This window comes from Lepisosteus oculatus, chromosome 8 (assembly GCF_040954835.1).
Source record: "Lepisosteus oculatus isolate fLepOcu1 chromosome 8, fLepOcu1.hap2, whole genome shotgun sequence".
In the NCBI taxonomy this organism is placed as follows: domain Eukaryota; kingdom Metazoa; phylum Chordata; class Actinopteri; order Semionotiformes; family Lepisosteidae; genus Lepisosteus; species Lepisosteus oculatus.
Genome location: NC_090703.1, coordinates 4,730,406 through 4,754,075, shown reverse-complemented (window position 1 = coordinate 4,754,075; position 23,670 = coordinate 4,730,406). Strand labels below are relative to the sequence as shown.

At 39.4% G+C, this 23,670-nt stretch overlaps 1 protein-coding gene across 1 annotated transcript in view; it reads left to right on the top strand.

Annotated features, from left to right (window-relative positions):
• LOC102692081 (putative N-acetylated-alpha-linked acidic dipeptidase) overlaps window positions 1–23,670 on the top strand; it is an 82,568-nt gene that overhangs the window by 39,927 nt on the left and 18,971 nt on the right. Inside the window, exons 14-15 of the mRNA XM_015350488.2 lie at window positions 359–611; window positions 5,247–5,328. Coding sequence (XP_015205974.2) covers window positions 359–611; window positions 5,247–5,328 — 335 coding nt within the window. The remainder of the gene's footprint in view (window positions 1–358; window positions 612–5,246; window positions 5,329–23,670) is intronic.

Genomic DNA, 23,670 nt, shown 5'->3' with positions numbered 1-23,670 from the left:
AACAACGGATTGCTTTTATCATGGCTTTTTTTTGTGTTTTGCTCTTAGAGGTTTAATAAGGAAATGCTTGTGCATTTATAAACACCAGAAAATTAAACCCTCATAAAACAAAATGATCCTTAAACCCACAGTAGACCAGACTCTCCCCTTTCCTCCACCTGCTCTGTCTTCTGATCTCTTGGGCTCCACATTCCCGCCACTTTCCTCTCTCTCCTCACACCCGAAGAAGGCTCAATGGCCAAAGCTCCATATTTATTCTTTCTGCTTTTCAGTGTGGAATTAACCATTTCTTGTTCCTGCAATATTTCTGTAGAATAATATTCTTCTAAACATTGCCCGTCCCCTTTCTGTGTGACAGGCTTACAAGATTTCCTCTTACCCGTTGTACCATTCTGCCTACGAGACCTTTGGCCTGGTGAGCGGACTAATGGACAAAGGCTTCAAGTACCACCAGGCAGTGGCTCGGCTGTGGGGAGTGATGGCCAAGACCCTGGCAGACAAAGTACTCCTCGACCTCGATTGCACCCAGTATGCCAGCAAACTGGAAAGAATTGTGAGGGACATAAAGGCCAACTACGGGGCACTGTTAGAGAAGAACGATGTTACCCTTGGTAAGTGAAGATGGGTCTAGACATCCCCTGAATCCTTAACTCATGCTTTTGGGATTGGAATTGCAGCCAGCATTACAGGCTAACTCTAGATAAATGAAGTAGCGACTCCCATTAACCTTCAGAAATGCTGGCTGCAGCTGGTTCCCTGCATAATAAACATTTTATGGCCTTACGTTCAATATGTTGTTCACTGATGTGGACTGGAATGTACAAGGTTCTAATTTGTTTGCATTTCCTGCAAATGAGCAGGACTATTTGTTGTTTTTTTAGAAATGTACAATACACTGTATATTTTTCCCTGTTAAGTGAGTCTAAAGATCTAATATGGAACTTAGAGCTGGTTTCTTGCAGGGTTGTGTGACAATGCTGGAAATGCTTCTTTCAGACCCCCTCTGGGATCCTAGATCCTGGGGGTGATCACACAGCCCTGGGTCTTTTCAGTTGCTCCTCATCTGGTTCTGTTCCTACAAGTGAATATCTTCTTATCAAGCCCTTCACTCAATCACTCAGTCCTCATAAATCACTGGGAACTAGAGTTCACCCAGCTTCTAATACTCTGAAATCTGTCTTGGCCTACAGGCACTGGAGAATTTAAGATCATTTAAATCTTTGAAACCAATTGGCAATATTCACAAAAAATGGTCACTTACTCAGACAGTTGTGTGTTGAACTCAGTTTAACCCTTATCATCCAGTTCTCCATCTGTACATTAATAAGCACTATAACTCTTCAGCAAGCACCAGATCACTAGCAAACTCTAATTCCCACCCCATCCCATCTTCCAGCTGATCCTGTTTGGGCAGGGACATGATCTTAATAACCTGTGTCTCAGACGGTCTGTTTGAAGTTCTGTCTGATCACATTCTAAGGTCACCCACCTGTCATCTAGAGTCCCATCTCTGATGCGTATCAGAGGAGAGTGCCGTGCTGCACCGACCAGCAATACCTAACCCCACCAGGTCCTAACCTTCCATCAAGGAGGTTAGGCATGCAGAGCATGCAAGGCAGGGTACACCCTAGACGGGAGGCCAGTCCATCTCAGGGCTAACATAGGCATACACTCACTCATCCAGCTTCTTTCCCTCGTTTAGAATTTCACTCCATCTGGGCACAAATTACCCATTCAGAGCAGCTGTGTCTCATTCAACAGGTTCTTTCAATGAGCTGTCGTCCATCCTGACAGGATGAGCAAAAAAGTCTTGTTTCACCAACAAAATTGGCTGATTACATTGTTAACAACCAAACTTCAGTACTTAGGCTGGTCACTAAGTAGAAACAGAGGAACCAGTGTTAGTGATTTATTAAAAAAAAACATTGTTCATTTGCAAATGTATTATAAATAAAAACACCAGCAAATATATACAGTAAGTAGCATCCATGAGAGAAAACTGTCAAATTAACATATAGGTGTTACTATAGAGAAGAGCGAACCAGTAATGTTAAAATGTTAGAAGCACAATAAGAATTTATTTAAATACACTAAAATAAAACTGTATGCTTATGATCTGATGACAGACTTTATATAATATTTTCTGTGATATGCACATTTAACTATATTTATGTACATTCTTTATAGACTGCCGTGCAGTATCTCTCCTGTTTTGTAATTATTAAGAACACCTACTGTATAAATTATAGAAGATTTAGGTGATTTATTTCGTTAAGCAAACTCTAGCCTGGGGAAGCTGATTTTTATTCCAAATGATTTCCACATTCCTTAATTTAATGGATTGCCTGTCTAACTGACCCAGATCTTTAGAAAAGAGAGATTTATTTTTTATCTGTAGACTCACATTATCAACTGTAAACTATATATTCCCTAAAGTGGAGGTCAGCAGTTTTGAGTGTCGGAGACTTTTTTGGTCACTTAGCACCTAACCAAATACATGTCCCTGCAGCATCTTCACAATTGAAAATGGTATTAAATAAAAAATTACAAAGTAATCCTAGCAGGAGTAGGATCATAGACATCCTGAAGCACGCTTGTTTATTAAAAATGAAAAGTGTGGAAACTGCAAGCAAACTGTGTTTTGTTTCCTGCTATGAGATTATGTTTGGTTCTTTCACTTTTGTTACTTAGAAATTAAATTACATACTGTACTGTATAAACGCACTTGGAGTTGTTTTAAACATTGTAACACTGTGATGAATGCAGCTGAAAGGAAGACAGAATTCATATTTGTGTTTATGCACCCTGGCACTATGTAGCTGAAAGTGTTGAAATGAATGTTGAGGCGATGGCACGGGTATTCCTCTCTGCTATTGATTTCCCACAGGTGTCACTGCCTCCTCTTCATGGGCACTGGGCACCAGCTGGCAGTTACTCATTCATATTTTTGCCTCATTCATTCTACACACTTCAGGATTGCTATGATTCTCAACCCTTCTTCTGTCAGCTCGACAAATATTTGGGATGGGAAAATATAAGGTCTTTATTTCCTCAACTTTTGAGCAGTGAAGTGTCAGCTGACATCTGCAGTTATTTCCTCTGCTAGAATCCCATTTCCAAGAGAGGAGTAAAAGGGTTAACTCAGAATTTGCATTCTGTTTTCTAAAGCCTTCAGCAGCACTCACTGGGCTTGGGTTTGCTCATGACAGGACTCGCCGCAGAACTTCACAGGATTCTGGGACAAGTACACCTCCACGAGTACACAAGTGCCACTTTAGTTCTCCATAGCAAGTAAATCACAAGATCAAGCATGGTCCTGCCGTTGCAAGTTATGTTCACAGCCTTAATTCATCCATCCATCTATCCATTTTCTAACTGTTTTATACAGTACAGGATCGCGGAGAAGCCGGGGCCTATCCCAGAAAAGCAACAGGCGCAAGGCAGGATTCACCCTGGACAGGATGCTAGTGCATTGCAGGGCACACACAGACACAAACACGCACACACTCACGCCAGAGCCAGTTCTCCCAGAAGCCAATTAGCCTCCCAGTATGTCTTTGGACTGTGGGAGGAAACCCATGTGAACATGGGGAGAACATACAGTACATACTCCCTTCAGATAGCAGCCCAGGATTCGAACCCAGGCTAAATACCAATGGAGCACCCCCAAGGCTCGAGGTCCAGAGCGATTGCAACGGCTGGCCTCATGAGCGCTGGCTGTGGTTGCGGTCAGCCATCTGTGTCTGCTAGCTATATTCCAGAAATAGGGCTGCTTTTTTGCAGCCAGCGGGGTACCTTTGGAGAAGTCAGATGTGCAGTGTTGATGTGATTAATTTGATCTGCTGCTACCTGTAGTTAGCTCTGCTGCAGCTTTCTGTCCAGTCTGTCCTCTGACTCTTTTGCCCCGCTGCTCTGATATTGCGGACGAAGAACACATTTTGTTTAGAGTGACCATAAATACTACACAGAATATTTACTGATGTGTTATTGACCATCACTGCCATTCAAACCATGACTATTAAATTAAAAACATTGCAATATTAATGTACTCCAGACATATTGAAAATAGACTCCAGTTACGAAAACACAGTAACTTAAATGTAAAACGTTGGTAAAATGTTTTTAAAAACTGATATAGACAGATGTTTGCACATTTATTTTTTTGTTCATTCAAGCCAGGTTCAAGCAGTTCATCATCTTCATTTTATCCATTCTGCAGTTTATCCTTGACTGCAACAATTACATGACCTTCATTTTTGTTCTAAAAATAAACGTGTTTCTGACTGACACCTGTTGAATCAGACATTAAGAGACTCAACCAGACCTGCTGGTGTCAGAGATAAGAGTTTGCAACAGGACGGAATTTCGTGGCACAGGGAAAACTCTTCCTCTTCAGTAATTTTCTATTTTTGTTCTGCATTCTGAGTCAAATTTCAGAGTATGTTCTGTGGCTACAAATGATATAAAAGGTTGTTTGATCGGTAGTGGAAGTGATAAGGAGAAATTACAATTAAGTTTTATTAGAAGGGGTTACTTAATTTTTATTGTGTTTGACTGATTAATCACGTGCCAGTCCTGATCCCTGCCTGGCAGTTTCAGTTTCACAGCCACACAGTGCTGCTATCGACAGTGGAGAAGTCCTCTGTGCCAGAAAACTGCGAGAGGAATTAATATTATCCAGGCCCCTAGGAGTTCACCTCACTGTAATGGGCTCAACCATTGAAATGCTCAGAGTGTTGTCGAAACCAAGTCAGAAATCTTGTTCTCGTATATGTCACTTTCCTGGTGTGGGCAAAATATGGCGTATCGAAGTCAGTATAATTTGAAGTACATTTCATGAGTGGTACTCCAAATTATATGAAAAGGTGTTGGGGAAAGATGACATTTTCATATAATAAATGGAAATTTAATTTTTTAAGAAGTAATTGTTTGTCTTTCTTTAGCCACAAATGGTATGAACTGGATTAGTTTTTAAAACATACTTTCTATGTCATTTGATTTCTTCATACAATTAAATCCTGTGCACTGAGCTTTAGAGATGTGGTATAGTTACTCCAGCACGTGGCCTTGGTACCCCACTGCTACCCCTCCCATCTGCTTGTGAAGCAAAGTGGAAACATGAACAGCAGATTTAGAGAACAAGATGTTTCTGATACATCTGTCTTTTTTCCATGTGTGTGTGTTGTGTTCCACTGGTCACACTGACATCTTCTGATCTGATTAAAATATGTGTGTTCTCTACACAGATGGACTGGTGAAAGCAGTTGATGAATTTAAAAAGGCTGCAGGAGATCTGCAAACAATGACTGAGACTGTTGACGTGACCAAGTAAGTGATGGGCCTTTTTTAATGACTGTGTGGTTGTTGGGAAACTCATAGAAGGCCCAGAAGGCTCTTTAGGCTGCTGTTTTTGTTCCCTGCAAATTTCACATTCGATGTCAATGTCTAAACCTGTGTGAACCTGAAATAACAAAATCCTTGTCTGGTTATGAATGTTACTGAGAAAGCTCAATCCCAAAACATCGAGTACATGGCCATGATTTCCAAATGAGACCCTAGTTTCGTTCATTGATGCCGGGCTCCTGTTGTGTTTTCCACTCTGTTTCCAAATTCATAAAGTTTAGCGGCTACAGCAGATCTAACTATGGCTCATACAGAGGTGAGTTCAGATTTCACAGTTTAATTTTTCCTATTTTGCTAGTACTTTGTATCTAAATATGCATGACTATCATGATAATTCATTGCTCATTCATATCACGATGTGTACATCACGATGTGTACGTTTTTAATCATCTTTCATACGTGTCTTCAATGCTGTAACTCAGGTACTGTATGTGAAAGGCTTACTCACTGTACAGTTTCTGTACAAAGCAGTTTTGTTAATGATTGTGGCTATATAAATGCTGGAGGACAGTGATGTGCTGTAAATTGAAAAAGCTCTTATTCAGCTTTTGACCATGACCTTAACAATTAGAGTCTTAGCAAGAACAGAGAGAGTGCAATTCTTGAATTCTGTCATGGAAAATTCACCAAAATAGACTACAGAGAAGCAGTGGTTTCTTTTCTAGTGAAATATTGCCTTTTATGGCTTCTGCCTGAAGGCTGAAGCTAATTGGAGGGTATTTTAGATTGCTCCTTTCTTTTGGCGTGGGGATAACAATTAAAACATCACAGAAACTGTGACAATGTGTTAATGTCAAGGTTGCATTCTCTCCTTCTGCCTTGGGTTTCAGTCTAAGCCAGTGGTGTCAGCTTTGAGTCCTTGCTACTTGAGTAACTGTTCTTGTTCCTTCAGTGCGGTACTTTACCCCCGTGGCTCCAGCGCCCCCGGCTGTGTAAGGGGGGATCAGCACTGCTGGGGGTACCCCTGTGTATCATCCAGGGGGACTCACCTGCTTTCTATTCCGCAGAATGAACTCTGGCTCAGTGAGTTGCTGCAGCTCTGGTTAGAAGCTTTACAAAGCTTCATAAAGTTGAACATTTTATGTTATTTCACAGTGTCAGTTTTTAGAAACTGGGAAAGAATTTAAAAAAATGTAAAAAGTAAATATTTTTCTTTAAATGTTTCCTGTGGTCAGTGATGCAAGACGCATTGAGCAGATCGATCCATCACGTTGTGCTGAAGCTTGGGCTTCGTTAGTGAATAAGAGTTGTAAAATGTAAAATATTATTTTGTGTTTTGATTAAAATGATTTCTAGTTGTAACATCAGTTGTTTTTTGTTGTTTGACAAGATTCCAAGCTTTATTTCCTATTCTGGGAGTTGTATTACTGCTCCCAGCTGTACAGCACTTCTTATTGCAGCATCCTGGGAAGATTCTAGCAGTGCAGAGTAGCAATTAGGTTTCCACACTCATAACGGGACGTTTGCGGTTTCAAAAACCAGCTGGAGCACCTGCTGTTGTACCCTTGAGCAAGGTACTTCACTCACAATTGCTTCAGCAAATTCCCTGCTGTATTAACGGGTCTCCAGGTCAATATTGGAAATTAGTATTTGTTCTAAATTGACTAATCTGGTTACATAAAAGCAATACATTCCCATTCAGGGATTCAGGAAATCTGAGTCAGGTACGAAGATTCTCTGTTTTTCTGCAAACAATTTGTTGATTGAGAAATGAACAGTCAGTATCTTAAAAGGTAAAGATTTGTCAAATAAAACTAAGTCACAAGACACATAAAACACACAAACTAATATTTCCAGACTACTATGTACTGTTGGAGAAAGTTCCAGAACACAATAAATTTGTAGAAAGATGGATTTCTTGAAATAAATCATCCTCCATAAATAATCGTGGTCCCTACAAAAGAATACAGTAGAAGTACAAGCAATAGTGACAAACTTTGCCTGGTAGGTTTACAAAAGGAAATTAAATATTTCCACAAATGCGAATCATGCAGTTCCTTTCTCTAAATTTAAGCCCCTATAGAATCCTTTCAGTGCCTAATAGACAGGACTGTCTGTCAGTTTGGAACCCTGCCACCCCAGCACCTGACCTCTTGTCTCTGCCTCACCTCTGCAGTCTACCATTGAAGTATAGTGTTGATCACATGACCTCGGGCTGGACAGATCTAAAAAGGTCCAGTCTCAGATGTCATCAGACACCTGGTGATTCTATTCAGTTGTTGACTGCATATCTGAGCAGGGAACTCTGAGCTGCAAACACCTCAACACCTCAACGGCTTCTGTCCAGCAGGTCAAATGACAAAACCACTCTCCAAGACAAGGGAGAACGGCAGAAATCTGTCCAACACGTAATGAAACAACAAAAGGATTTCTAATATTTGTTTTAAACAAATGGTCAGCTACTGTTAAATGTTTTACTGTTGTACTTAAGCACTGAACTGCAGCTGTCAATCCAAAAGACGCTCAATGAATGCAGTTATTTGATTAAATATTGTGTTACTGGGCTTCATTTTCCTGAACAACAGAACAAATAAAAAAACATTCTTTAAGACTGTCACCCAGCACACCATTTATACAACTACTGTATGTGCAATACTAGAAAAAAGCACTGGATTTTACTTTTCATCTGAAATATTGTTTACTAGATTGATAATTACTAAAAATAATTGCACATTTAAATGTTTTTTTTTTCAGTTTTCTTCCTGGTTACTACACACTGAAAAATTTCAGGCCACGTTGCTGTATTTCTGATTTTTCATAAGCTCACATGTTGGGGGAAACTGCCTAATAGTGGAGCATGCAGAAAAGTTTGTGCTTGATTGCATGGGTCCAACCCTGTATTTGCTTTTACCGTTCTATCCCTGTTTGCCTTTAGACCTTTTTTGCTGTTGTTGTTGCTCCTGTTTTGGAAAAAGGAGCTGTGAAGATCTCTCCAGCTATGCATACTCTGTCTTAATGAGAGCCTCCCACAGCTTGCCTTCTGTTCCTGAAACAAATGTGAAAGGTTATACCCAGGCCTTCTGTCTGGGAATACATTATTGCACTACACTTCATTAGGTGCCTTGCTGGAGCATTCTGTGGCCTAAAACGGACTTTGAAAACTGCAGGTACCTCTCTGGACATACTGTAGGAGCACCATGATTAAAATAACCAGGGGTCCGCAGAGAGTCAGACCCACCTGTAGCCCTTTCAGCTTGTCTTCTGAAAAAGAAAGATTGGAAGGATTATGAACACTTGGATCTTCTGTTTGAGTGCAAGAGGATCCAGCTCTTTTAGTCTGTCACAGTAGGACGTTCTTTTAAGCCCCAGGAATATACCTGGTCTGTCTTCTCCAAAAAAACCTCCTGATCTGGACCAGAAAATCAATATTTTGTTAGTTTTATGTGTTTTTAACAAGAACACAAAGTACCCTTTTTACATTACCATGTAACCAGTAGAAGTAAGGTTTTCAGATTAAATTTTGCTTTCATCTCCCATCTTCAGACTACACCAAAATGAAGAACAAGTTGGTTTTGAAATAATCCTACTTTTATCATTGCAAATCATCTGATCATTATGAAAGATTAAATATTCCTTTTATCTCCTGGTGCATTTTTAATCTTTGAAGTTTCTTTTACTATTTGTATTAGATGTTCAGCATAGCTATTTAGAATGCATTATTATACAGTTTGACTTTATTTATCTTGACAGCATGATTTATATCTTGTGTTTTCTGTTCTGACATTTGCTTTTTTGGATTGTGAACAGTCTGCTGGAATAAGCTGTCTTTTTCATTGTGTGTTTGCATATTTTAGTAGAGATTCCTGAAATCCCTGTCATTTGTTCATATCAGTGCACTGAATGCAACAACTGCTTTAATGTTGATCATCAATAGCACACATAAAGCACAGTGATTAATGTTACATTTATTTGGAACCTGTGTAATCAAAGTAAACAGAGGCTCATTATTTTACAGTTTCTCTTTGGTTTTTCAATTGCTGTAATTATGTGGAGAAGTAAAACTGAATTATACCAACAAAAGAGCTACACTGGTTTTCAAAATTATTTTTTTTGGAGAGTACCACATTTGGTGGGCATACTGTAAATGTTGCTCATGATCAGTCCTCTGTTATGTTCACGGTATGAACATGGTACTGTGTTGCACTTTTCTTTTCACAAGAAATAGCATGGCATTCCTTTAATTCACCTGTTGTATAGCAGATGTGAGAGAAGGCAGAGAGTGGTAACTAGGCAGAGACAGTCTCTACAGAACTCTACATTCAGTACTGGGCATAAGGTTTTAAAACAATCCACATCCATTCAGTGTAGAAAGATTTTCCTAATAATGTACAGTAAGTGCATATTAGAGTTTAAAAGAAGTTCTGTTAGGAGCATGGCTGTCCTTTTATCAGTTTGTGCTGATGTCTGATTAGTATGCAGCGCAGACCACCTTAATAGGGGTGGTATTTTGAGACTTCATGCTGATTGAACTCCAGCACTGGTATAATCAAATAAGAACATTTATACTAGCCATTTACAACCTGGAACTGCAGCTGGACGTAATTAACAATTAAAAGGAACACTGGATTAAAAATATATAACATATATACTGTATATGCTTTATTGTAATGAGCCTTTTAAAATCTCTACCTTCACGCTTGCCATTTCAATCAGTAACCATGGCAAGAATAGCAAAAATAAACTAAAAACAAACAGGAAAATACTTATTCACTTAATCAGTAGAGAAGTTCAATGTTAGGTGCATTCTTTTGTCACAGAATTGGGACTGGAACCAGGGTCAGATTAATAGTCTTCATGTTTGGAAGACAGATATGGTTTGTTTGTGACCTATGATTCATTCTGTCTTCTTTCGAAATGCTGTTATTGCTTAAATGTTCTGTCCTTTCTTATTTCAGTCAAGTATATTTAGAATTTGGTGTCACCTGTATTTCATGTTATGTGTGATAACATGAAATATAAGTGATACACATGTGTGGTGTTATGTGTGATATTTTCTGTCAGATCTTGTTCCATCTAAATTGGGTCTCATCTGAACACAATAGTCAAGTGTCACCTGAATTGTCTATAAAATATAAATACGGTATAATTTGTTTATGTTGCTGATTGTTAAGAGGAGTTAGATGGAAAAGTATCCTTACACTAAATTAATTTCATCCTTTCTTTGATGTTCTGCATGAATATGGTGCAGAGAAACCACAAGAGTTATTTTCAATACATCCCCTTTGTAATGAAAACGTGTGATAAGTTCCACTTTTTCTGATCCATTGTCTGCTTGAATTTTAATCCCTCTTCATTCTCTCAGGCATCTCTTGCCGGACTGACAGCCTCATTTAATCATGATTCATAGCTGTGGGGTAAAAAGAGACACCTTTCCTACCACTAAGTCTAAAAAGTGGAAATGTCAATATTGAGAATTGTTTTTTTCTGCAGAAGAGAATCTTGTGTAAAATAGGCAAAAAAGTACAAATGTAGGATATTTCCAATACCAACGCATGCAGAGGTGTTTCCAATGGCAATTCTATGCAGCTTGTTTTTGTGTGTTTCATGTAATATAGTTAGGTATTCATCAAACTGTTTTATTCAATGTGAATTAGAGATCGCTGACTGAGCTGTTTATTAACGGTGACTGCTGGAGCCACAGTAGGAGCTTGTCACATATATCGAGAAAGGGCAGCATGACACACAGTGACGGAGCTGTGCCGGAGCCGCCCGTTAACCTGTGCCACCGGAGCACCTAGCCTTCGTATAATATCAGCCTAGTTCTGAGGCAGCTCAGGAAACTGACAGCACAGACCCTGAAAGTTGAAAGTCACCTTGTGGGAGATTTAGAAAAAAAACTTTAAATTGAAAAATGGACTTTACTGTTTGCAGTTGGTAGTTATTAAAAAAAAAAACTGTGGCATCACTGGGGACCTCCTGATCTGTCTTGGCATTATTTATGGAGCTCTGTACTGCTCTGATCCGGGGTGGCGGGGGGGGGGGCGGTGTGGATGTGGGGTACTTCTGCTGAAGTAGTCAGATCTTTACTGCACTTCATTCTGTGGTCCTTCGGTTAAAAAAAATACTGGGAAGGGAGGGGGGCACTGATCGGAAGGTGTTTATTTTTTCAGCATTCAGACATTCGAACAAATAGATATTTGTTCTCAGTTGTGTTTTGTTGTCATTTATGTACAAAAAATAGAAAAGTATGTTTTCGGGATTCATTTGTGTGGTTAGAAGGAACAAGCTAATTCATTTACTGTACTTCTGTCAGTGTCTGTACACAATTGTTTTCTCCATAAAAAAACTTAAAGAAGATAGAGATAAAGAAAATTGTTCACACAAACTTAGTCTTACATCTTAATTTGATTGACTACTTCCATACAAATTACATTTTTCAATAACAGAATGGAACAATGATTTTATAAATGGCATGTGGCATGGTAGATGCTAATTTTCTTGGTTTTGTGAAACCATTTGCTGAGACAGCTCTTAGCTTAGGCTTTAAATTTATACTTTGACATTTAATCACATTTGTAACAAATAGCTAGTAAAAATATAAATAAGTAATTCAATCTTTTTGTTTTATTTATTTATATTTTGATTCTTTATGGCATTTACCATGCAGGTGAACATAGATTCTCTTTACATACTTCTGTGTTTAACCTGACACAGAACAGCGAACAAACAAGATATTCACACCTAACTGCAGGATTTAATATTTTCAGGAGTATAAAACATATATTGTGGATGACAAATTGTTTCCATGGTAACGGGTTTTTGATAAAAAATGTTTTCACTTGGCAGTGCATTTACGAAGTTCAGCTATCAGGGTGTACAGTGGTTGCTTACTTTGTCTCCCACAGTAATCTATTACAAGTTGACCGACAGTACAGAACAGACCACTCTCACCTACAGTATAGACACACAAAGTCTATAGGCAAAGTAAAGTTTAGAAAAGCTGAATTTCTCAGGAAGTGCTTCTAAAACTTCAGGTGGAGGTACAGTAGCACACACCTTTCCCAGGCTTCAGTTTTCAGTCTTCTGTAATGTAGGATGTACTATGATAAAAGCTGAAGGTTAGAAAGAACTCGGCAATTAATCTATCAATTAATTAATTAGGGATAAGATTACAGGGTTGAAAGCAGTGTAAGAGTTGGAGCTAGGATTAAAGTTAAGTTTTAAGCTTTAGCTTTAGGGATAAAGTTAAAGTAGAAACCAGTTTTTCGTTTAAATATAGTATTAGCGTTTAAACTGGAGCTAGTGTTAAGGTTAAGTTTAATGCTGGGGCAAGGGTTAGGTCTAGGGTTAACGTTGGAGTCAATGTAAGATTTATGGTTTCCAGCTAGGAGCTGGGATTAAAGTTGGGTCTAAGAATAAGGTTTTAAGATTTTCCAGTTTGTGGTAGTTTTATGGAAAGGTTCAGTTTTTGCACAAAGCTGTGGTCAGGGTTGGATATAATTTTACGATTTTGAATAGGTCTGCATTTTGGATGAGATTAATTTTCTTAAATGAAAGCATTGACCCATCTTGCAGGAGTGGAGGATTAATGTGTTGTGCAGAATAAAACATGCTTGTCTGTTTTAAGGCATCAGTCCAGCCCCTCATAAAGTTACAAATGTGTTTTAAATATAACTTTTCTTTGGGATAATAGATAAATAGCATAACAAATATATATTAGGATGAAAAAATTCACCTAGGGCAAAATCTTATACAGTATTTTCTCATTTTTAAATACTTAATACTTAAAGTCTTAAAATGGATTTTTATATAATTCCATTAAGACATACAAGGATCTGAGGGCCTGAAAGCTAAAAGATTTTAACTGAACATTTAACTGACTGTGCTAAACTGTTTCAACAATTTAGTAACCTACAAAAAAAGGCTGATTACAAATGGGGAGATCGTTAGCACATAAATACAAGAGTGAGATTGCTGGCAGCATTTAAATATGTATGAAATATTTATTTTCCGCAGTAAAAATGAAGTTAATTAGCTGTACGTAAATGTTTTTTCTATAACTAAAGTCCTTGAGGCAGCTTCATTATGCAGCGCATCAGCTGGTCTGGGTATGAATGCTTACAGCAGCTATATCACCCTGCAACTCACAATCGACAGCCCCCTGGAGCTCAGCCAGCGTGCCTGGTCAGTATCTGGATGGGAGACCTCCTGGGAAAGCTAAGGCTGCAGTAGGAAGATGTGTAAGTGGGACCATAAGGGGTGTTACTCTACAGTCTGTGTGGGGCTTATGTACCAGTAAAGTGATGGTTATCTGGATAGTTATACTGTAAAAAAAGTTGCAATCCTTCGGATGAGATGTAAAACTCTCAAGGTCCTGACTCTACGTGGCCTTTACCAATCATGACTTTCTAGCAATATCCATCTATGAACTGGCTTCATCACTCTGTTTTCCTCCTCACTGGTAGCTCATGTGTTATAATTATAATTATCATCATCATCATCATCATCAGTTACATATGTTGCATGTTTTGAAGGCTGACATTCATGAAACAGCGCATGGATCACATTCTATTATTCTCTCTCCACTATGTTTTTTAGTGCTGTTCTTTGAGTAAGGAATTGTGTGCCAGACACTGGTGATGCTCTATGAAAAGTAAGCTGCATGAATCTGTCTTGAGACAGTGGTATCTGTGAAGAATAAACGATCGCATTGACATTCTGGCAGCTTCGAATCCCTCCATTGCCACTTTTAAGTACTTTTTAAATGCGATTCGCCTGCGAAGCGGCTCTTGACGTCATCGGGCCCTGTTTATCCCTGTGCTGAGCGGCACCTTCAGCTCCATTAGCAGCACACATGAAGTAGATCTGAGCTCTGCAGCTCTGCACAGCGCTCTGGCTAGGAGACAACTTCTGTAGCGGTGATCGACTCTGTCAGCCCTGCTAAAACTTTGATTTGCAGAAGTGGTGAGGTGCTGCTGAAATCCATTCTGGCTGTTTCTTTAATAACACTGCAGTCATTGAAGTGTGGGGGCTTCCTCAGAGCTGTAAGCTATAAAGACCAGTTAATTCTGTGCAGCTTCTGTTGATTAACCTTCCAGCAAGGGATTAGAAACCGTTGTGGAAGTGAAGTGTGTTTCCGGATCATGAGTGCGGAGACTTCACAGGTCAGCTTCCTTAATTAGCAGGTGACCCACCTGCATCCCTGCGCAGGATATCGCCTGGCAGCACCTGCTGTTGGCCTCGCGGCCCGCTCCTCGGGGGGGTGGCACACAGCTGTGCCCTTGTCCTGTCTGCCAGCAGGGGTCGGAATGAGGCAGGTGGGAGCGCTCATCCCTGCATCCAGGGAGGGAAGCAATTAGTGAGGACTCCATTGTTTCTGATGTCTCCCAGGACATATTAATGGGCTCAAATAGCCACAAGCAATAAAACGTGAACTGAAATATTATATGACAAACTGTATATAATTTGACATTACTAGACTGTATATTTTAAGCGATGGTGGGATATGTTCTGAAGATCAAAAACTGTTTACCAGTTTTACTTTACCTCTACAATAACTGCTCTGTAAATATGATGTTCCCAAGGAGATCATAACAGAGATTACAAGCGAGAGGAATATTTTCTTCCCATTGTTTGGCTGTTAGTAGCTCAGTATTCAGGGAACTTGATCCAGCTGCTCCTCAGAAGAAGCCAGGGTATCGGCTTCAACAACACGGGTGGCTTGTTCCATAACCCCACCACCCTTTGTGTAGAAGAGAGCCCCCTGCTCTAAATCCATATCCCGCTCTTCACCTGCCTTTCAAGTAAGATCCTTTAGCTTTTCAGACTTCCTTTCTTTTTTCTCCTTAGCCACTTGCAGACATCTGTAAGAGTGTGGCAGATAGGGCAAAATGATCCTATGCAGGACTCAAGACTCTGAGAAAGACACTAAGCTGAATCGCTAGGCAAAAACGAAAACCAGGAGGCAGGTGAGTAGGTCTGAACACAGAGAGTCAACGAGGAAGCAACAATCCAAAACACAGGGCAAAATCGAAAACGAGAAGCAGGCAAGGAGATCAGATACCGGAGACAAGCAAGAGATAAACGCGCACTAGGGAGCTCGAAGAGAATCCGCAATAGTGAGCGGGGAAGTGAGGAAAAAGGAGAACTAAAATAGAGACGGGAGAGAAAGGTGATTGGCGTTTACTTGCGGCGTGAGCTTGTTTTACAGGGTGTGCGCGTGGGAATGCAAGAAGGAACAGAGGTGCGAGTGGAATGCGTAACACATCTTTCTGTGCGTTGTTACTTCTCTGTTGCTTCCTGAGACATTCTCAGACACTCAGAATCCTGCTGGTTTCTTAGATCGATTACCCTTGACAAGTCTTCGATGGGCTCCAACCTTCTGCCTCCCTTGCTCATTGCTTATTAGTTATCCTCAAGTACTGGTTTATTTGAGATTTATCTTCATTAAGTCTTTGCTGAGTACTCCATGCTTTACTTACAGGCCTTTCTATTTTATTGGCACTCGTGGTCCACCTCAGTTGTCCTCAATGTGCTTGCATTTGACCTGGGGTCCTTAGCAGCTTTACCCTTGTGGCGTGCCCGTGCTGAGCGAGCTCTTCATAAATGTGTCGAGCGTAGCCGCATGATTATCACTCCATGTGTTTGTAGTCCCTGGGGAGAGAAGACACACTGTGGAAGCAGAATTTCACTTCTTCCCATGCAGACTTGCAAGGAATTCACCTCCCAACACCAGGAACTCAGCTGGTGAGGCCTCGTGCTCTGACGTGTCTGCTGACTTGAACAGGGGGCAAAAGTCTGAGACGTTCAATGCAACTTTACCTGATTTTAGGTAGAAAAAGCTTCCTATTATCTGAGTCTCCTCATTCCTAAAACAAAAGAAAGCAAGCGTTGCCGTTACCTTGGCCCTGCACCTTACACAATACCTCCAGGACGTATAGAGATGTCAAAGACTCACTGAAGTAGAGTAGCTGCTGTAACTTGATTATATCCAATTTGACTTGTAGCCGACAGTCCAATAATTTAGTTCTGCTGTGGAGGGGATGAATGCAGTCAGAACACGAAGTACTCTTGGGAGTGATTTTGCTATTAGCTTGAGCAGTAAAGGATATTATAGGAGACAAGTCTGCTTCCATTTGACCCTTTCAGCTTTAAACAAGATTTCACTTCTCCTCTCGTGTCTTAGTGTTGCATTGTACTCTATTGATCTTATCATTAGCTGGGGTCATTTTCACATCTGAAGGTTCTCTTCTCATCTGAACATTACCTTCTCACTGTGAACACTTTTTCATGCTCTTTACTTTACTGAGGTTGCCATGATTCCACTCCCTGGGCTGTTTTTCTCAGGAGCCACTAGATCTGCTCTGTAGAAATTAGTTTGATATAAAAGACTGCTATTGTATCGACGGCCGAGTTTCAGAGCAGTGAGGCGAGAGCCTGTGACTCATTGGACCTTTTCTGTTTTGACATTTCATGTGCGCACTCCCCTGTTTTTTTGGAGAAAGCATCTAGTCTTACTCCTTAGAAATGTTATCAGCCCTATTCTTCATATAGGTCACATACGCACTCAAATATGAGAGGTTCAGTACACCCTTTATTTCAGTTTAGATGATCTGTTCCTGCACAATAATCTTGCAAGTTATTGTTAGATCAGTGAATGCTCAGATGCATTATGCGAAATCAATTACTGGGATGCAGTTTGGCTGGTGGAATAAGAATGAAGCTGAAGACGTAATTTCACAATGATTGTAAAGAAACATTGAAGCAGCAGCATAATTTCATTCCTGCCCAATTTTATTCTTAACAAACCAGCTTTCATTCAGACAGTTATTGAGGGAAACCGATTCTTCATAGACTAAAACGAATTTAAAGTTTGGAAAAACCTCAGGTGTATTTTCCATGCTTTAAGTTCTTAAAAAGATAATAGCAGAGTGTTTTAATTCTGATGTACTCTACTACAGTGGCTCCAGTCTCTATTTTTATACCGAGAGTAAAGGTTTTTATGGAGCCACTTTAGCTAAATTTGAAGGAGAGGTTAGAAAAATGTGGCCCAGGGGTTTCAGTATATCTACTGTATCTCTCACAAGGGAGACTGCTCAGGCCACAGCTTGGAGTCCCACAGTCCAGACATCAGAGGGTCAGGTTCATTACTCTGCCATTATTCTGCTGTGACCTGGAATGTGTCAGTGGAGGCCTTGCAGACAGCTGTGCACTATGGTGTATATAACATCTGTCTTAGAATTCATCTGGTTTTCTGTCAGTTCTGGATAAACCTGAGTTTCTGGGTAGACCTCAAATTTTGAGACTTGTCACAGTCTCGTCCTTCAAAAGTTTAGAGGCGTAGATTGAATGCAGCAATAATGATGGCACAGCCACAATTGCAAAGAAGTGCAATGGTGTTTATTGAGAGGAACTGTGTTCCCAAAGTCCACACCCAAAAAAACCCAAAGTGAAAAATACAAACTAACCAAGGGAAAAAAACTCAAAATTATAGTACAATAATATATATGTTAATTGATTTAAAAAATAGATTGTTGTAGGCAGCTCCTTTTCTGCACTACTACCAACTTCCTCCTATCTCTTCTCCTATCTTGAGGAGCCCCTTTTCTAGGTTAAACTCCTCCCCCCGGAATATTCCACTACAAAGTAAAAAAGAATTATACAATATAATAATCAGAATTCTGATATACACCTTCCTCCAGTGACTATACAAGTAAACAATTAACATATTATTAACAAAAATAAAATGTCATTAGTCCTTTTTTGTACATAAATATTTTTGAAGACAATACTACCCCCTCTTAATGGTATTTCTTATAAATCGATCCACGCATTTGCAACCCTGAAACAGGTACTACTAAGCCAGCCATGAAAGTTATCTTCTCATATCTCTATCCTCTGATCCACTCATGCCAGGTCTACCAGTCGGTTCCTCTTGACCTTTACTCTTGTTTGCACCATTTATCACATTGTGAGTTGTGGGAGACGGGATGCCCACTCCATGGTGTCCACATTGAGATCAGAATGGTTAAGTCCATGTCAGGTTTTAAAATGATGTGTGTTTTAGGTGGCATTTTTATAGTTGTACTTCCAGTATAGACAGCACACTGGCACAGTGTTTAGCATGGCGGCTTTGCAGCTCTGTGGCCCCAGGTTCACTTCTTGGGTATTAGTATGTTCTCCCTGTGTTTGTGTCTCACAGTCCAAAGACATACCGGTTAGTTACTAACTGTAGTTGGCTTCTGTAAAAACTGTCCCTGGTGTGTTTGTGGAAGTCATTGAAAGTGATGTGATGATGATACTTCTAGTATATATTGTCCCCTATGTTATGATTTTATCTATGTTGATCTGTGCTGTTTTATTTATGCTTTTCTATACAGTATTTGGGATATCTCTGATATGGAAGGTACTAGTCATTGTTCTTTTTCTTCTTGTGATTATGTGCAGCTGTTGTGTGTATCATTTAATGCTAATAAACGTAAGCAATTTGCACTAATTATTAAATTAATAAGGGTATCTATGCCCTTTACTCTGGTGAGAAAGTCCCATGTGATCAAATTTGCACATGGACATCAGGGGATTGGTGTCAGCTGTGTGCAGCCGGTGTCCCTCTATACTGGACAGTGCAGGGGTCAGCAATCCTTGTGCACTCAGGGGAGTCAGCCCCTCCCGACCAGGCGTGGCGGCGAGGAACCCAGAAAGCGAAAGGCTTAAACCCCGGAAGGGGTGAGCGCCAGAGCTGCAGCCCCGGGAGGGGGATTGAGAAACGGTAGCGTCCTCGGCCGTTTCTGTTTTCGGCACGCCGCCTGACACGGAGATGGTGAGGGAGTGACTGGCCAGAGGAAATGGCTGGGAGGGGTGCTTGCCACTGCTGCTGACTTCAAGGGGCAGGGCAGACCTGTGTGGGGTGCGTAAAAAGGTGTGTGGTTACGTGAGGCGGCTTAAATCCCCAAACAAACAAAAACTGGCCCCTGTCACACTCCCTAGGCATTAAGACCTGTATAAAAATAATTTACAAATGAGTGATTTATAATGAAAGATATTTGTTATTTACTGTGTTGGTTATAATGTCAAAAGGAAAAATGAGATAATAGAATTGCTTACAATCCTTTTGTATTTTTGACCTTTGGCGCGGTTTATGTCTTTTGTAGAAGACATCAAGAATGATGTTCCTTTTTTCTTGGCTACTATTGACCAATACCTGATTAATTCCAGCCACGGGGCACAAACAAAACCCTTCCTGATAAAAAAATAATATGGTATAAAGTTAGCTGAGCTGCAGAGGCATTAATGAGGAGATTGTATCTTTAGTCAGATACAGTAGACTGAAGACAGAACAGATGGCATGAATTTTGATATGTTTCTATAAACAGACATAGAGGTTGAGGAACGTGGAGAGAGAGAGAGAGCTAAAAAAGCTGTTAAATGTTACAGACTGTAAGAAAAAAAATATATCGTTTGGTGGCTGCTCATGTTACGATTTCATATTGGCCTGACTGATAGTGTAACGCAGTGACCTGTTGCCTTTGGAGGTCTAGCAATTATCAAGACAAGTCACTTCATTTCCGTGAAGGTGATTTTGTCGTGTTAGAATTCTGCAGTGATTAACTCACAGTCACTGCTCTCTCTTCATGGCTTCATCCTGGTGTTTCAGATGTGTCCAATTCCTGACATTCATTATGTTAGTGAAGAATGTTGAAGAGGAGGAGGTCGAGCACAGCCTTTAAGGTTCTTAAAAAGGATGTTTTTCTTCCTTCCAGAGAGCAAGACTCTTGCGTTTCCTCACATAGCAACTAAGCTTGGCCCCCATGTTCCTGTGCTTGACAAAGGTTTCAGTAGTAATGTCCCCCACTTTAGTGATTTTGCACCTTGTCTGTATTTGCATTTTAAATTACAATGCAGAGCTAAATAAAGTCCTGAAAGCTTAGCTAAATGGTTAGGTCTTGCCTTACCACCAAGGCCTGCAAGTTCATGGGGCTAAATCTCGCTTCTGAGAACCAATAAATGTACTGTATATAATCAAATCAAATGAATAAAACAGAGATTTTTTTATTTATTTTATTTCTTCTTAATATTTTTCCAGTCCTTCTGCTTTCCCATATAAGTTTCTAATCGGATCCAAAAGAGAGACAGCTGCACACGTTGACAGAAAAAGTAAATACAAAAAGAAACAGAGACCTTGGCTGCTAACAGCCCTGTAGGCAGCTTTAACCCACATTAACTGGTTCTATGTTAACATATTCTTCTACACACATGAGGCAAAGCAAAGTCAAAATTAATAACATATCACAGAAAACATGCAATGTAACATAAAGCATGGCATGTCATTTCCTTAATACACTAAGTATGATATTTGCTTTTGTCTGTGCAGGTCATCACAGTAGGTTATTCTGTGATGTTACCCATCCCCCACAAGGCTGTACATTTAAACTCTGTGTAGACAAGCAATTCATTTCGAACTTTCTAACCAGAACCCTGCAGGACGAGAGAAGTAGTGTTGTGTAATATGTGTCAGATTGTTATAATAAGACATAAAACTGTGACACCACCAGGGGAAAGGCTGGTAATGAAGTTAAAAGGCAGAGTAATTTCACCAGAAAAAAGGTCACATCCTCTAGGTGATTATGAAGGAAAGATTATATAACTATAATAGAAAGATAACCAAGAACTAAGGCACAACATTCCTACCTCCTGTAGTGTGCCAAGTATTTTAATTAATGATGACAATAGCAGAGGATGATAGAATCAACTGCAGATATTTTGGGGGACTTATTGTTTGAAGCCCTGGTTTGTAACTGAAAGGTGCCGTGTTCAGATTATAGCTCTGTGAAACAAAGACGGGATTAGTTGGAAGGTGGAAAAATGGTGTGTTGCTCTGGGGTTATTTGTGTTGCGACTTCCTTTCCATTCCCAGAAACACCCTCAAGTCTGCACCAGCAGACCTGTTCAAAGACATTTAAACTTTGGTCCCAGCACACAGACTCTGCCCTTCGCTGTCCTTTGAAACAAAATACATGCTAACATGAACACACAGGATCCATTTCATTTTGTTTATAGTGAAGTAGATTTGGCGAAGGTGTTTTTGTGTAAACAATTTTGTCTCCATGTGGCTCACTTTAAAAATGCAACAAATTATTCTCAATAGCAGGCTAACCGTATCTTAAATGTCTGCAGATACTGTAGGCCTCAGTTAAATTGTGCTTTCATTTATAATTTGATGTAAATGTCAAGGTCATTACTGTCCACTGGTGTAGCATGCCTTTTCAGACAGCCTTTGCAGAGATATAAACAGGCCAAACTGAGATACAGAAGCACCAGTGTGGTTGTTTGGAGTCCTGTCACTAAATTGACAAAGAAAAAAATGTAATTATCTTTTATAGAACATATAATTACCCTGGAAACATTACTGCTAAGATTATTTGCCATTACTGTCACTCATTGCTGAGCTAGTTTCCAAATATAGGATTTGGTTAATCAGCTAATGGATACAAATCTCTGTCCAAGAGTGCTTGTATTTGATGGAAAATTCAAGATAAATAAATGGTGCTTGCTGCCTTTTGAATAGAACAAATATAAAGCAACGACTGCAGGTCAAGAATGATATGTTTTAATCAGTGTAGCTAAAAATGATTTACTTTCAGGAAATTAAAATGTGTTATACTGGAAATATTGGGCAATTAATATATTCTCTTTTGGGAAATGCTGCTGGGATAAATATACATGTATTATTGTGGCCATATTAGAATACAAGTGTTTCCTTCCACAGGTGTCATTTGAACTACATAGATAACCAGACAAAATAGGATCACAATACTGAAGGTTGACATGAGCTATTAACTGAGTTAAGTGCATTGCTCAGTCCTAACAGAAGCATAATATTTTGCTTCATAACCCACTGAATTTTAGGTCATACTGTCATTTGGGGGTTTGCAAATGAATAGTTTACAAATAGATAATAAACCAGCTGTTAGTATATTTAAAAATTATTATAGATGGAACAAATTACCTTCTGCAAATCAAGGCTTCATTAGTGAGAATACATTCCTTGCGTTGCACTCCCGCTAATGAAGTTATTTACGGTGTCCTCAATGTCCAATGAAACAGAATCTCCATGAATATGCAACGCTTAAATGCGTTTCATTTTTCTTAGTAGGGCTTGTGATTATACACGTCTTGCACGGTCATTGTTTTGCTCGAAGTTTTGTTGTGACAGATAGTTCATGGTTTCTAAACCTTTCTGTCACATGGTGCCATCTGTTATTTTATCTGTTATTTAGACACTACCTTTCGCATCATTATTCGTAAAAAGAATGTTCCTTTCTCATCATGAAAACGAGCTGTGTGAACATTGATGTCCCTTTTTTGAAATATCAGACCCTTCTAAGTTTTTCTCTCGTGCTTGTGCCTGCTTTCTTTCTGCCATTACACTGATTGGCAGATCGATTTCTGTTAATATTAAAAACTTAAGTTAACTTAAAATTAAGTACAATTACTTGGGCTTGTGTTTTTTTTTTGTAGAGCACGTCTTCCTAATTCCAATTATCCATTTTTAAAATATGTCACTTCTCTTGTATTTGCATCATTGGGAGCAGCCATCCTGCACATTGTCGTAGATAAAATGTTGGTCACTTGTGATTCACAATTAATTAAACAATAAATCTGCAGAATCATAATTAATAGTCAGATTAAGTTGACTGTGGATTCTGGGGACAAGCATGGTTATTTAGCATCATGTCAGCGAAATCCTATTGTAATCTCACAAACATGATTTTGTAATCTCCTAAACATGTGCAAAATTAAAGTGCATTAACAGTAATATTGTTATGGCTGGGAAGGTATTGTAAAATGTATCTGTTGCAGTTCATCTTGAGGGATAGGTAGATGCAAAGCATCAAAGGAAATTTCTGATTTATTCTTATTAACTTCTTAGCAAATCGTTAGTCTTCATTAACATCAGTCTTGTTCTGATCGGACGTGGAGAGCAATTTCTGGCTAAGTAATTTGAACCTTGTTTTAGAGATCTTGCAATTCAGTTATTTAGGAAATTCTCATTTCCTTTATTGTGGAACCCTCAGGCTAATAACTGTTCTCCTCTAGTTGATGATGCATTTAGAATAGATAGATTCCAATTCATTTGTGGGCTCCCTGATTTATAGGAAGGTAGAGTTAGTCATGGGTGGTAATTTTGTTTATTTAGGACACAGGTAATTTTTTGTTTGCCTGTTTCCGCATTACATAGGATTTTAGGTTACAGGGTTAGCATTCTATGTTTTTTAAGTCTTAAAATGTAGTCCTCTATGGTGCCTTGTTTTGTAAATAGTGTAATTT